The sequence below is a fragment of the Pinus tabuliformis genome, chromosome 2_2 (assembly GCF_031772625.1).
Source record: "Pinus tabuliformis cultivar Carrire ecotype Pingquan chromosome 2_2, CPIR1, whole genome shotgun sequence".
NCBI classification, from domain to species: Eukaryota; Viridiplantae; Streptophyta; class Pinopsida; order Pinales; family Pinaceae; genus Pinus; species Pinus tabuliformis.
The window spans coordinates 285857071-285871704 of record NC_142300.1 but is presented as its reverse complement, the minus strand read 5'-3'; the positions used below and the strand labels follow the sequence as shown (position 1 = coordinate 285871704).

The following is a 14634-nucleotide window of genomic DNA, read 5'->3' as shown; positions in this document are numbered from 1 at the left end:
TTCCAGAGAGGAGGCTAGGGAGGATTATCAACATCTAGGAGAGTTTGGGAGTTGATTGAGCTTCTGGCTTGGCAGTGTGACTTTCGCACTACTTGGCCTAGCGCAGAGGCAGTGTGTGGGAAATCATTTGGTAGGTAGAGTATCAGTCCTTGAGGCTGAGCTTTGCTGTGGAGGTTAGAGGAGATATTTGGAGTGGTGTTTATTTCCATTTCAGAGCTTGAAGGAGGACTTTGTGGTCATTCCTTGCAGGTCGTATTTCTGGAGTTGTTTGGAGGGCGTTGGCCATAGAAGAGTTCGGATTTGGGAGGTCAAAATTCGGCCAAACCATTTCTGGGTTTTTCTGAGTTTTTTGACAAAGATCCAAGATATAAAGTTTTAGAATTTTTGGAACACCGGAGGTGGGGTTTTCAGCTGTATCTTTGCAGCATACGTTGCAGAATTGCTAGGGATTACACAGTGCCTTTAGGGGTCGATTTTGGGCTATCAAAATCAAGCCAAACCATTTCTCGACTTTTGTGGGTTTTGCTCAAGGAACTTGGGGCTGAATTTGTAGCAATTTCCGAACAGCAAAAGTGGAGTTTATTGCAGTTCCTTTCCATCCAGCAGTGTAGTTTTCTAGGCAACTCAGAGCATTAGAGGAGCAAATATTTTCCAGTACTTGATATCATTGTCTCATCGCCTGGATTCTGTCATGCTTGCCATTGAGGCAAGCCCAAGTGCATTCATCCATACTATTGTACTTCTCCATTGATTAATAAAATGGCTCAGTTGATTCTACTTTTAGAGCTTTTATGAGCATTTGCTTATTGTTTAAAATTTACGTGTTACAATAGTTTTTGCTTTGCATATCATTGTTTATTTAAGTCTGAAACATTACACATTCCAAAATTTCAAGCACCCAAATATTCCACGAGTTGGTTCATGTCCACTTTTACCTCCTAATATAATAGCAACTTTCTCGTATGTCCCTAGAGATATATCAACGCGCAATGCTACTTTGACCGAAGGAAAGCCATCCACGTATTGTAGATTCAAGTATGTTTCAACCGGATCTTCAATAAACTCAATGACAATGTATGGTCTTGTACAAACCCCAGTGGACTAAGCTATATTTTTATGCCAGATTTTCCTCATATTGAACACCTATTGAGCGACATCATTGACTCCAATAAGTGGCATTATACAAGTTGGATCCAAGTTGCATCCAAATGGTGCGTAGGTGCATAGGTGTTCTCTCTGCATCTAGCTCCTCTTCCGCAGTTACGTCTTCTCCCAAATCATCCTAGAAGATTTCATCATGATCTTCACTTCAAACATTATTTCCTTACATCCGCAACATGGATGCTAGTCAAGTTTATCTTTTTGCCTTCTATTATTGCTCCTTTATCTACAAATCCACAATTTTTTCCCCTTCACTGCTTTTGATAATGCCAATGCTCCAACCTACTCTATCACCTTTGTGAGCTTTGTATTATAGCTTCAAACTTTTGAAGGATTTCTGCAAACAATTTTTCTTGTCACAACAAACTTGGAAGCATTTTTCAAATAAACCCTTCAAGCTAGAAAAAAAACCAACTTTGATCCCACTATAATGCTCCCTTTTGAAATTTATTTAATTTCCCAGAAATTATTCTATGAATTTTCCTTAAAAAAAACACGTAATATTTCTTGTCGAGATTTTACCAGATTTAAAACAAATAATTACAAAGCTTGTAGAAAAATTCCACTATAAACCCCAACTACTTATTTATTTATTACAAAGGTAAATAACATCAAATTCAATTTAAAAAATAACTTGACAAATAGATAAGCTAGAGAAACCTTCTCTAGCTAAACTCCCCTCTACCAATGTGCACTACTTCAACCTTCTAACTAATGCTCCAAAATCTCGTCCTTCCTCGCTAAGCGCCAATAAATAATTTCGTTGACCCCTCCAAATAACTAGCTAGGGTGTATCTTGCAACACCGAAACTAGTCACCACCGGCTAGAGTGGATGTTTCACAAGGGAAACTAGATCTCCACAAGGGTTTCCCCTCACACCTTAAGTTACTAAAGCTCCCGATACAATTATCAAAATATCAATAATCAATCATGTCCCTAAATGAACTCTCATCTTTCTTTTTATAATTTTTCCCATCCAAATATCATGGGTCACTTTTTAATAATAACGTGGCTTTATAAGTTTATTTCTAGTTAAATTAAAAGTCACTTAATAAGTTTCCTTTAATTTAATTACTCACTATCACCTTTAAGATGACATTAAAAATTAAATTAATTGACTTCTTTCTTCTTTCTATTCTGAAAAGGGGACATTACAATAATTTATTTAAATTACCAACTTCCAATACAATCAAACAGCGAGCAAATCACAGACTGGGTATGAACTCTCAATAAGTCATTGTTTCAATGTATTCAATGCATTGGCTTCTCACGGTCCGCTATCCTTAACTACCAATTCAACAAAATCAATTATTTAGAAAAGACTCGTTCCATTTTAAACGGCAATAGTTGCAATGTTGACTGCCTAAAACATTCAAATATTGATGTTCAATTAGCGCATATGGCATACAGGCTCTGCAAAATATGAAGCATTACTAATTACACCAGAAAAATAAATATAAAGCTAGAAAACTTGCAAAAATGCTTCTTACAGAAAGATAGCTTCTGAAACTTACTATTACAATGCAATTTATCTTTAAGTTTTCAATGTGCGTTTCTCAGTAACATAAGTGCCCCTAACTTGCTTTTCTCAATCTTGAACTGTACTGTTCTCCATCACATCAACCATGCTGCCCCTAAGTTGCTTTTCTCAACCTTGAACTGTGCTTTTTTCCATCACATCAACCATGCTATTTGAAGGTTTATCCATATCAGTAAATGCGGGTGCAACAATTTTCTGGCTAGAATCAATTTCTGTGACTAGAATATTTCTTTGAGGCTCAGCAGATAGACCTTCTGGTGGCTGTAAAACTGAGGAAGTCTTGGGAGCAGTTAAAGACTGAACATTGTCTTCTATAACCTGACTTGTAATCTTTGATATTTCTGGTGAGAGATGAAATTCTTCTGGAGTTGCTTCTCCAAAATGACACACGGGAACTGCAGGGGCATCTTTTACTTGCTGAGATCCTTGGTCCAGCTCAATTGTTGATAATTCTTTGGAAGCATGGATTAGTTGTAACCGGTAATCTGTCTCTGGCCGCCGGCAGACTTTCCACAACGGTACTATTTCCTGCAATTTTAAAGTTCAGTTGGAACTCTGTAATTTACATTCGACAAAAAGCCAAATCTTCATATCCTCTAATACGCATCACTGGGGAGAAACACCAAGGGCGGGCGGAGGAGAGGGGGAGGTAAGTACTTTCTTGTTTTGACATTAATAACGAAGACACATCACGAGGGGACAGTGACCTTGGCATCTGCACATAATTGAAAAGATCCTGCTCCAAAAAGTGCACGAAAATTATACCTCAGACTGGTCATGCTCATACCGAACCAAGAACCTACACCTACAACCCCGAGCATCATGTCGCCTTCTTTGGGCATCCAAGACATGGGCATCAAAGTACAATGCTTGCTGTTTATCTTCCTGGAAGAATTCAAGAAACTATCAAGGGATATTCATGAGTAAAAATTTAGAAATATCTTTTAATGGACTAGACATTACAATTATACACAGTTAATTCTAAAGCAAAACAATATGAAGCTCTTTGAACTGGCACCTGAAAACAAAGTATGAGATCTCCTGAAAGCACTGCTACACATTCAGAAGCTTCGCAAGGAAGTGAACGCTGTCTCACACACTTTTTCACGTTGACCCATTCATCTTCCTCTGCTCCAAATCCAGCAAACCTTACCCGAACTTCCTGGAAAGAATGAAAAAGTTGCTGAATTTTTGGACACAAGAAATTAAAGATAAAATTGAAGAATAATAAAAGATTTCAAAATAATCTCAACTGCTCCTGATAAACCTTCCAGACACATAAACTTACAGCACAAGCTGAAAACGGCATGAGCTGTGCAAGCTATTCCAAAAAATACAAAAACAAACTAGTAGGCACCTAATTATTTCCAAATATTCCATCAGTGTAATCTACTTACCGGATCACCTGACTCAAACATTCTATGGGTGACAAATGAAGCAACATCATACCTATGTCAGAAAAACAAAACTAGTTTTAGATATAACCATAGGCATATCGCAGTGAGGTCAAAACAATTCAACATCTACTCCTATAGAAAGCACAACTTCACAGAAACAACTGCATATAGCATTCAGAAATACTCCCAAAATGCTACTTTATTGGCAATAACAAAAATTTGGACCCTGGAGAAAATCATAAACAGCCAAAAAACAAAAAAACCATCTGAATATTGAGTTTACACGGCAAAGTTGCAAACCTTGACAAGTAAATAATGCCTTCAGCAATGAACTCAAAACATAAGCAAAATAAACAGAGAAATAGATGAAGGAAAAGAGAAACTGCAGCTTTAGTCATGATACAGGAGCATCCCTCGTCTAGTGAGTGATCCCACAGAAATGAAAAAGAGTCATAGTAGAGGTAAGATTGTTGTATAGTGTTTTGAACCTGCTTTTTTATGACTTGTTAGAAGGGTAATTTTCCCTTGAGAACAGTAAAGGATTAGGACTGGAATCTTGTAATGAGGCCAAAGGACTGTGTGGAGCATTGAATGAAGATTCCAGGACATATTTCCAAATTTGATTTGAGTTCAAACTCAGCCCTTGGTGAGAATTTCTAGGATGCTGGGTCAAACAGATGAAATCAGTGTAATTTGTGCTGGAGGGAAATTGGCAGATCAGCTACAAACGATTAAAGAGGAGTTGCAAAAATCTGAGATTTAGGTTTTGGAGACCACGTGCCATACTACAGACTTTAGCTTTCAAAATCCCTTAGCATGCATGTAGACAGGCCCTGTGTGTATTACCCTCCTAGTTTGAGGATACACCTGTTGAAAGAATGTTCGAGTGATGAAGAGTTAGATGAACCTCAACTAAAGTAACATGTCACCAAGAAGAGATTAGTCTTTTCACTCATTTCTCCATCATGCAACTAAACACACCACAGCATATGCAAAAGGTGCCATGGCTGATTAACAAAGATTACTTGGTGGATTTTTTGGGACTAGATGTATAACTTGTACACATTGGCACCATGGTTTACAGTTTAAACTGTGTGCAGAAGTTATACGTTGGAATAAAGTGCTGGGTCAATAACAGACTCACTGTTCACTCCCAGGCCTTCTAACCAATTTCTGCCATGTTAAAACGACACATTCTAATTGTTGTTGGGGGGAATAATGCTCAGGACAGGTTTGTTGTAACTTCTTATTTCTTTTCCAGTTTTGTTTATGTAAACCTGGAATCAGGATTGGGGCTTGTTACCCCTCTTTCAGCAGGGTTACTCCAAAATTTTTGACAAAGGACCATGCCATTTGTAAGCCCAAATTTTTGCAATCTATGGCCCTGGCCCCTGTAGGCCCTGTGGGATGAAATGTAAAGGTGTATCCTAGCTCCCCTTGGGTGGACAATCATGACCATTCATCTTAGTTCATCTTCATGGTGCTCAGTTTTATGGCTTTGCTAACTGCCCCCTGGTGGGTGGTAACTCCCTGCCTTGATGGACATTCTTATATCCTGGGTTGGTATTCATGCATTGTGGATGTGGATATATTAGGACACATGTCTTGAAGGAACACTTGTTGTATAAAGCCCTGTAAAGGTGATTGCACTATGTAAGGGTGGAAACACCCATCTTATTATTGTACTAGCACACCATCTTTATTCCCCACATGGACCATTTTTCTTATGTATGCACTATTGATTTTTGGAGTAGCAGCAGACAGGTGTTCTAGTCTCTAAGGTGTCAGAGAAGCTAAGGAACATGAGATCTCCAAAACCCGGAAAAAGTTTCGAGAGAAAACACTTAGAAACCTCTCAATTAAATTAATTGATCAATAATTAAAAAGTTCGTAAGTCTAACTTAAGAAAATTGATTAATTAATGGGTATTAATTAAGAAAAATGATTTTGTTCTAGAGACTTCCAGAAAAATAATTTGACAGTCTAAGACGATCTAGGCCATTGACCATGATTAGATCTTGGTTGTTGATGCTTCAGCTAGAGATTATAAGAGCAAGTCGAAGGAATTGGAGAGGACACAATTTACATCAAGTGAGCAAGGCAGTTCAACTACCTAGTTTGTAGTGTTCAACAAAGGCACAGTTCAAGACAGGGAAGAGACAGTAGCAAGGGTTGCAGCGATGAGAATTTTCGGAGAAATTCTCGGGAAGTTTTCTAGTTTTCCAGAGTCAGGGAAGGAAGGTCGAATTATCCAGCAGGGAGGTCGTATTCTGCACTGAGTTGCCTAGTTTGCCAGTGTGAGTTGCTGAAAGTAGGATCGATTCAATAGTTAGGGCACGGATCTATTCTTGGGAGGTTGGGTGAATTGTTTCCAAAGGTAGAAGAAGGCAGGACGACTCATCTAGAGGTGTTTCAAAGGTAGAACGAATTTTCTCCAACAAGCAGTGCGCATTTCCAATCCCACTGTGTGAATTCGCTGGGAAGTGCGAGTTTGCCAGAGAGGCTAGATCAAGACGCTGTGAGGTAAAAGGATTTTCCCAATATATTTCTAGTGGAGATAAATTGTCGAAGGATTGCCAATTGGGCATCCAGTTGTAATTCTCTATATTTACTGCATAATAATAAAAACCTCATATGTTGCCACTGGTTTTCCCTTCGGGGTTTTTCCAGGGACAATTGTCCAAAATAATGATGTCTATTTTATTGTGTGTGCGCATCTATTTCTCAGTTTTGTAATGTTGTTTCTGTAGCATATTTTATTTGTGAAGAATGCATCAATGAGTTATTCGTTATTTTTCGTTAATAATTAACAGAAGACAAATACACTGCACTCAGTTAGGAGAATAATTTCCAGTTTTTTATTCAAGGAAATTATTCTCCACTAGCATGCCTTCCTTCTCCTTCCTTCTCTCTCCACAAGTGTGTTTCCCTAAGGGAGTGTGTATTCCTTTGGTGTGTGTCCCACACAACCCACCAAGAATTCGATTTTTTTTGCCTCTCCTACGTCAAAATACCCAAAATTGTGGCTAATTCCAAAATTGTCAAAAAGTGTAATATTTCCTAAGTGGCTTAGGAAAATTGGGGATACTACAGAATCACTTCCTTATCTTATCATTGACCATATATTCTTGTAATTCCATCATAACGGGTCTCCTCCCATCGGTGAAAGTCTGTGTTACCCACCATTTTATGAGTGATATCCCTAGGAGAAAATTTTTCTCCAAGATGGTCCTCATCCAGCAGCGAACAAACCCTCACAGCCACCAACGAGCTCATTGTGCCATTTCTTCGCCCTCTGAGCCAGCCATATGGTCCCTCACCCATCTGCCATGATCGTATGTTTGAAGGTGGGCCTCCCGACCCTAAAGGCATGCCTTGTCATTTGGTAATTGAGTATTGTGGTTTGCTTAATATGGACACTTCTAGGTATGGATTAATGGGGGATTCAGTGGAAAAAAAGGGTTGGGTCTGTGCCCTTGTCCCCTAGCCCCCTTTTGGATATTTACCTTACATTCTAGTCCCGTGGAATTTCTTTTATTGATCATTTGGCTTTGGGGATGGTATTTCATAGGAAACCTCGATTTTGGTTGTGTGGTCCCGCTTCCTTATCCGCTTATATTACCCTCTTTCCACTCATTACTACCCCACTCATCATTTTTCCCATCTGAGTGCACATGGGGTTAGCTTACCCCTTCCCCTTGCCCACACCTTGGGTCATGGCCTGGAATGAAGCCCAGAGGTTGATGCGGCTAAAAAGAAAGATAAAATCATATTTGGCCACATTCAACAGGAAAATGTACCATAAAATGCAAAAGATGGTCAGGACAAACACATTTAACATGTGGGCAAAAGCCAATACATGAGCTCCACCCCATCATCATGACCATCACCCTAGTTCCTACAAGTTCTATGAAGCTCCTTCATCATATAGGAATTCATGATTGTCCCAGCCCCTGCTGGGCAATGAACTGCCCTACCTTTAAAGGGGGTATTCACTGCTATGTCTTATACATCATGCTCTTACCCCTTGAGCCCTGAGTAGTTAATCAAAGAAAATCATAAAAAAGCAAAAGGCATATAAAAAAGGGTGGAAAAATCAAGGTTAGGGCACCTCATGTACCACGACTGCTCCCTCCTATACATTATAAACCCAAGTGTGGGCTTTCCCTCTTATTAGCTACCCTTGTACCCCAGCATGTGACCCAAGGCTGCCCCTTATCATCCCCTACTTCATTCACCTATCTGTCACATGCCACCACCTTTTGAAGGATGTACCTTGAATATATTATCCCCTTTAAAAGTAGAAACCACCTAATAGAATTCTTGGTTAACCCCATTCAGAGTTTAGGAGACATTGGCACCTCCCGAAGCCATTATGAAGTCCCCACCTGTGGTCCATGATTGATAAGCTAATTTACTCGATTTCTCTAATGACTTCTTGTAATCGAAAGCTAGGGGACGCATTGAATCTTATGCAGGATCGCAAATGGTCTCCATCTTGGGTTTGGTCTCCCTATACGGAGTCCTAATCCTCCAAAGGGATACATTGGCACATGTAGTGTGTGCGTTGAGAGCCATGGGCCTCCACAATAGCAGACATCACTCCATGGATCCCCACAACCATTTAGAGATTGCTCGTGGTTCACTTCTTAGATGAGGAAGATGCACCTGATCCATCATGCCTAGCTGGCCCCAGATTTGCACCATACACTTGGAAGATGATCGAGGACTTGCACGATGATGTGGCATCAACTACACCATCATCCTAGCCCTTGCAGGCGACCTACAGGCATCTTCGATTTGTTTAGAGACCCATGAGGACACTTGTGTGCCCCCACCTGTCATTTGGAGCACCACGGGTTAATACAAGGGGCCAACCCCTTGTCCACTGCTTTTGAGGGTCCTACTCTTCATTATGGCACCCATGGACCTCATTAAGCCTCTTAGAGGGCCCTACGGCATGCAAAGATTATTATTTGACCTCTTGAGAGGCTTATTTTTTTATTTATGAGCTACTTTGGTGGGCTTGTCCCCAAAAATTGGATTATTAGAACATTATTTTATTTTGGGGGCTTTTGTAGGCCAAGGAGGCTAATTCGAACTCCTCATTAGTGTATAAATACAAGTGAGATGAATTCGTTTGCTCATCATCACTTTGGATTGGATCTTTTCTCTCTCTCGAGAATTTTGCACTTCTTATAAAGCATGAATTGGAGCTTTATGGATGAATTTTGATGTGTGGATATTGGTCTATCTTATCTTGGAGCTTCTCTTTGTCAATTGTGGATGGTTGAATATATTTTGCTACATGTAAATACATGCTTTAATGTTATTCTTGTTTTAATTTGTCATATGCATTGGACTAGGATTTTTGTTATTTTTAGGGCTAATTGTTGCATGCATCTACTACTTTAAATTGTGGAATTTTGTCTCTATTATAGCATCTCTCAATGTATGGGCCATGTAATGTAAACAAAATATCCTAGGGATGATTCTATCAACGAATTGACCTTGATAAGCCATCTCCTTTGCACATCGAAGTATAAAAGCTACAAGATTGCTTCTCTTTGACCTCAAAGGCTAGTGAAATAGTCTTGAGGCCTCCTTGACCAAGAACCAAAGGCCCTCACTCATATTCATCATAGACTCCATTCTCCCAAGACTAAGGAACTGATCTACCAAGTGGTGGTCACCTAAAATCATATCTTTCTCACCTTTCCCAGGTCTGGCTAAGTTGGGTCACCTAGCGCATCATTTTCCCAACAAACTATCCCTCCAAAAAGTTCGTTCTTCTAGGGTCTCCTGTGTTGGTGTCTCCTCGAGGCCTCCTCCAATTTTGAAGCCATTCTGACCGTGGAGTTGGGAGAAAAGCCAAGCCCTAGCTCTGAGATCAAACTTTGCCCTAGCATCCCCAAGGCTAGAACCTTATAGGATCAATTCAACATCTTCAAGTGAAAAGTATTTCTTTGATCCTTTCCCCCACCTTGTCTAGGGTAAGGACATCATTGGTTGCCATACTCTTTCCTCCTACCCTAGACTGAGTCCACTTGGTCCCATGTGGTCCCATTTCTTTGAAAAGACACTTCTTCAAGAACCATCCAGGATACCAATTTCATCAAGTATTTTAGGGATTGGGAAACTCCTTCCCAAGTCATATCCCATAAACCTAACCCTCAAATCCTCCTTACCTTTCCCTAGAAGACATTGTACCTTGCTTAGAAAGCAATCAGGGTCCATCCTTCAAGCTCTTCGAGGAAAGGGATTATTTAGGTCACTCATATCCATTCATTGATTAATCCTTCATCAGTGACTCCATAATATACCGGATCTCCTCCCATCGGTGAAAGTCTGTAAATAGAAGGGAGCCTTAGTTGAGGTTACAGTGAGCTAAGTTTCCATTTGTTGCCCTTGGCATTTGCCCTTTAAAAATCCCATTTAGATCCCCTGCTAGTTTAAGCGGTAACAGTCTGTAAAGAGCAAAGAGCCTTAGCTGAGGTGACAATGGGCTATTGCTCCATTGTTTCCCTTGACCTAGTAGTTGCTCTATAGGATCCCCTCCTAAGAACCCTGCTAGTTTGAGCGGTAACATTTTGGCATCATTGTCGGGCACACGAGACGTGTTTTGTTCCCCATACGACATATTGACATATCATTATTGGCGACTCCATTGGAAGAACAAAGCCCTAGTTCTACATTGAACTTCAAAGTTAGTGCTTGTAGGATAAAGCAAGCATCTAGCAAGGCATCTTTAAATTCACCCTGGCGACTCCATTTTATTCCTAGTATGCAAAATCATGAAAAATGGCATGTTGTCAATGTAATGTCCCAAATGAAATAAATTTGGAACAAACACTTCACATAAGAAAATTCTTCAAATTCTAACTCAAAATTTCTTCAGATAAAAATTCCATTCATAAACAGAAGATTCCAATGTAAAATTTAAAAACTAGAGTATTGCAATCCCATAACACACTGAACAAGAAAATTCTCAGCTTTTATTATAATAGATAAATTGGGGCTACATGCATATACAACCCAAATAGCTGAGATGAACAGCTGGTCTCCAAGATAATTTGTTGCACCGCTATTCTAGCCCTCCAAACTTAACTGAAGTATACTGCTGAGCTCTCCTGTGAATTTTGGATGAATTCACCAATGGGAGATGGGTACTCACCCAATCTCACTAAATCACCCAAGGGTTTCCATCATGGGGCTACCAATGAAGTAGAAAACCATGTTCTCAACCTCTCATACAAGAAACAATATCAAATCCAAGATGTCTCCAAATGACCTCCTCCTCCTCTTTTATAGATTTGATGGATAGATCTCCAAGCCTCTAGAAGCATCTTATTTTATTATTTTATTATTATTCTAGAAGCTCCTCCATTGACTTTATCTTAAGTGACTTTTTAATTTTACTTTATTTCACTTAATGGATAGATCTCCAAGCCTCTAGAAGCATCTTATATTCTTATTTTATTATTATTCTAGAAACTCCTCCATTGACTTTATCTTAAGTGACCTTTTAATTTTACTTTATTTCACTTAAGTCACTTTTGAACAATTTCCTCCAATTAATTATTTTTCCTTAATTAAATGACTAATTAAAGTCATTTTTAATTAAGGAAAGTGGTAAATCACCCACCATACTCTCTTCGGCCACTGAAAGTCACTTCTCAACATCCCATCCTGTAGATCTTCTCGTTTCGGTTCCAACGAGCTATTACACTAATGTGTTCGTTCAAATATTCCTCTTGGAATGCCACCTTGAGCGTAATTAATTAAGTTATGCCCAATAATAACCCTATTTTACAGGGATTATCAGAAAGTCACAGAACCAAAAAAAAGATGTGCAAAACTGCTCATGATGATGAATATGCATGCCACAGACCCCATAAAAACTCCTCAATACTCTATCGGGACCCCTGATGACATAAATCTGCTCCACTGACCTAGCCATCCCCTGCCATGGGACATTACAAATCTTCTCGCCCCAAGATTGCTTGCCCTCAAAGCAATCTGCACTTGTCCACTGTAGAGGCATCTGCAAACAAATACCAGGATCCCATATGAACCATTGGTTCACATCATGCCTCCAAGCAATCCAAACATGATTAGATCCCCCAATACCTGGATCCCATGCCCGTCTCTGACTCAACCTACTGCTAGTAGATCCACCTGGATCCCAATGCCACCATGGCCAATCATTGCCCAAGTCCCTTAGCTCAAAGTGTGCTCTCTCTCTGGCTATAGTTGCTACTCCATCAAGCGAATACCAACACATCACCTCTCTCCAATCCAACCTCGGGCATAGGCCGAAGGCAACCCCACTCTATTGACGTTCGACTAGTGCTACTGAAATACTGATGAACTGTCGGTCCACATCCCACTACCCACTGAAACATATAGTAACCCCCTCATCTAAGTGCCCTTGTTGTATTGTGCCCCGAACTAAGGTTGATACTCCATCAAAAGGATACCAACTCATGATCTCCCACCAATCTAAGGCATGGACTCCGATGTAAGGAACAAGTCTACTATGTTGATGTTGGTCCACGCTCAACTCGTGCTACTCTACCTAGTCAATCGACAACATCCGCTGAGAGAACCCTACCTCTCTCCCTACAATGGGTACGAGTCGCCAAACTGTGTTGCACACCCTGTCTATGTACTCCTGGAGAGGGCTGTTGCCTAAAAATGTTGCAGCTTTGTCGGCTGCCACTACATCTGTTTGCACCTCATCAATGGGTAGACCCAAAAATGGATGCACTGCCACCTCCCTCATCTGATAAGAAACTCTATGCTCCTCCAGTGCACCAATCTCCTGCAAAATTGCCCTGTCATACTCCAACATCTCCTAAAAACATGTGTCTACAAATACTAACACCTTGCTAGTTGTCCGTACATCTTCCTACTCCTCATCAATGGCTGACCCCAAGGGTGGTTTCTCATCCTCCACCATCACGGGCTGAATATGAACCTCCAACTGGCTCTCCCCAAAAGTGTTGAATTTTCTAAGTCTATCTGTTAGAAAATTGATCTGTATTTTGCTAGTTTATTTCTTCTACTTGTAAATTATGAACAAGTTATTTAAAACATTTAAATACTTAAATAAACACAATACAGTCACAACATCTACAGATCATTAGCTGAAAGAAAACAAACACGCAAGTGACACCGTTATTTTTGGACAAATGTCCCCGAAAAACCCAATGCGTGAAAACCGGTGTAGCTATTCTGAGGGTATATTATTATGCAGTATTTCCTTGAGTACAACTGGGTGCCTAACCGACTCACCCGACAGAGAAAAAATACACGGCAGCAATACCTTTATATTCGGAAACAGGTATTCAGAAAACCTATCCCACGAAACCCTCTCAAGCGACTCTAAAGCTCAGCGCTCGTCCTTTTGGCCTCTGTGTCAGCCTCCCACTGCACTGCGTCAGCCCCAGGACCCTCTGCGTCAGCTCTTTGAGGCACTGCACAGCGTCTGAGAGCCTCTATGTCAATCCCTCTGCCTTCTGCGTGGATGACGCAATCCCTCAGGGCTCTGCACTATCTCTGCTGAGCTCTACGTGCCTGTAATATCCCTTATCAGGAATATACCTCAAACATAAGCAAACTCCAACCAGAGATGGACTGAGAGGGCATTTACCAAATATGTCGCCTCTAAAAAGAGGACGAGATCCGGAGGCTACCTGGCCCTTTCCAGACTCTGTCTAAGAGTATAATACAAACACACAAGTGGTATAATAGCCGAGAATGCTCAAAGAGATACAAATAACAATGATACGATATATACCAAATAAACCATAAGCAGATACACAAGAAATGCAGAGAGAATGCTAAGCCATTTTATTATACTAAGTAATAAAATGAGTACTGGAGGTGATCAGGAAGATGGCACCTCTACTTGCACTAGGCATGTGAAGAAATACACTCAAAATAGCAAAGGAATGGCCCCTCTCTGATTTGCGCCCAAGCTGCTGGGAAACTGCTATGCTGTTGCTGTTACTAGAAATCAAATGAGGATTTGGGGTTGCTCCCCTCCTCGGAAATGGCTGAAACTCTGGAATCGGGCTCTACTCAAAAAACCCAAAAAAGCCCAAGAAGCATTTCTGGTATGGCCAACCCTCGAAAATTACCCCCTTGGGGTTTTGCGCAGTGTCTCAGTGCTCTGCGTTGCCACTGAATGAAACCATCCAGAAATATGCTTGAAATCCCTGCCAAAAACTCTCCAGGTGCAAGGGCTAATCCCCTGCTCTATCTCTCAGCACAAATTCCTACTGCAAACCCTCAAACCAGAATTGTGTCCCTCTCTCAGTGCTGCGCAGTCCTCCAGAACTGCGTCCCTCTCTCAGTGCTGCGCAATCCTCCAAAATATTGATAAAACTGCTGCTGAAACGCTGATGTATCTACTGCTGAAATGTCAATGGAAATACCTTGCCCGAGCAAGCACTCGAAGTCCCCCGGGGCTAAAGGTGAGATCTCCGAACGGAAACACTCAACGCACTAAACAGTGCTGCAAACTAGCT

At 40.6% G+C, this 14634-nt stretch overlaps 1 protein-coding gene across 4 annotated transcripts in view; it reads right to left on the bottom strand.

Annotated features, from left to right (window-relative positions):
- Positions 1-2446: 2446 nt before the first annotated feature.
- Positions 2447-14634, bottom strand: part of LOC149192446 (protein SAWADEE HOMEODOMAIN HOMOLOG 2-like) — a 254874-nt gene continuing 242686 nt past the window's right edge. For 3 of the 4 annotated variants that reach the window (XM_089406390.1, XM_089406391.1, XM_089406393.1), the window contains exons 7-10: positions 4100-4151; positions 3721-3864; positions 3468-3587; positions 2447-3230 (exon numbers count right to left, since the gene is read on the bottom strand). In XM_089406390.1, coding sequence (XP_089262516.1) covers positions 2811-3230; positions 3468-3587; positions 3721-3864; positions 4100-4151 — 736 coding nt within the window. In that variant the 3' untranslated portion in view covers positions 2447-2810. The remainder of the gene's footprint in view (positions 3231-3467; positions 3588-3720; positions 3865-4099; positions 4152-14634) is intronic. The other variant, XM_089406392.1, reaches the window with a different exon arrangement.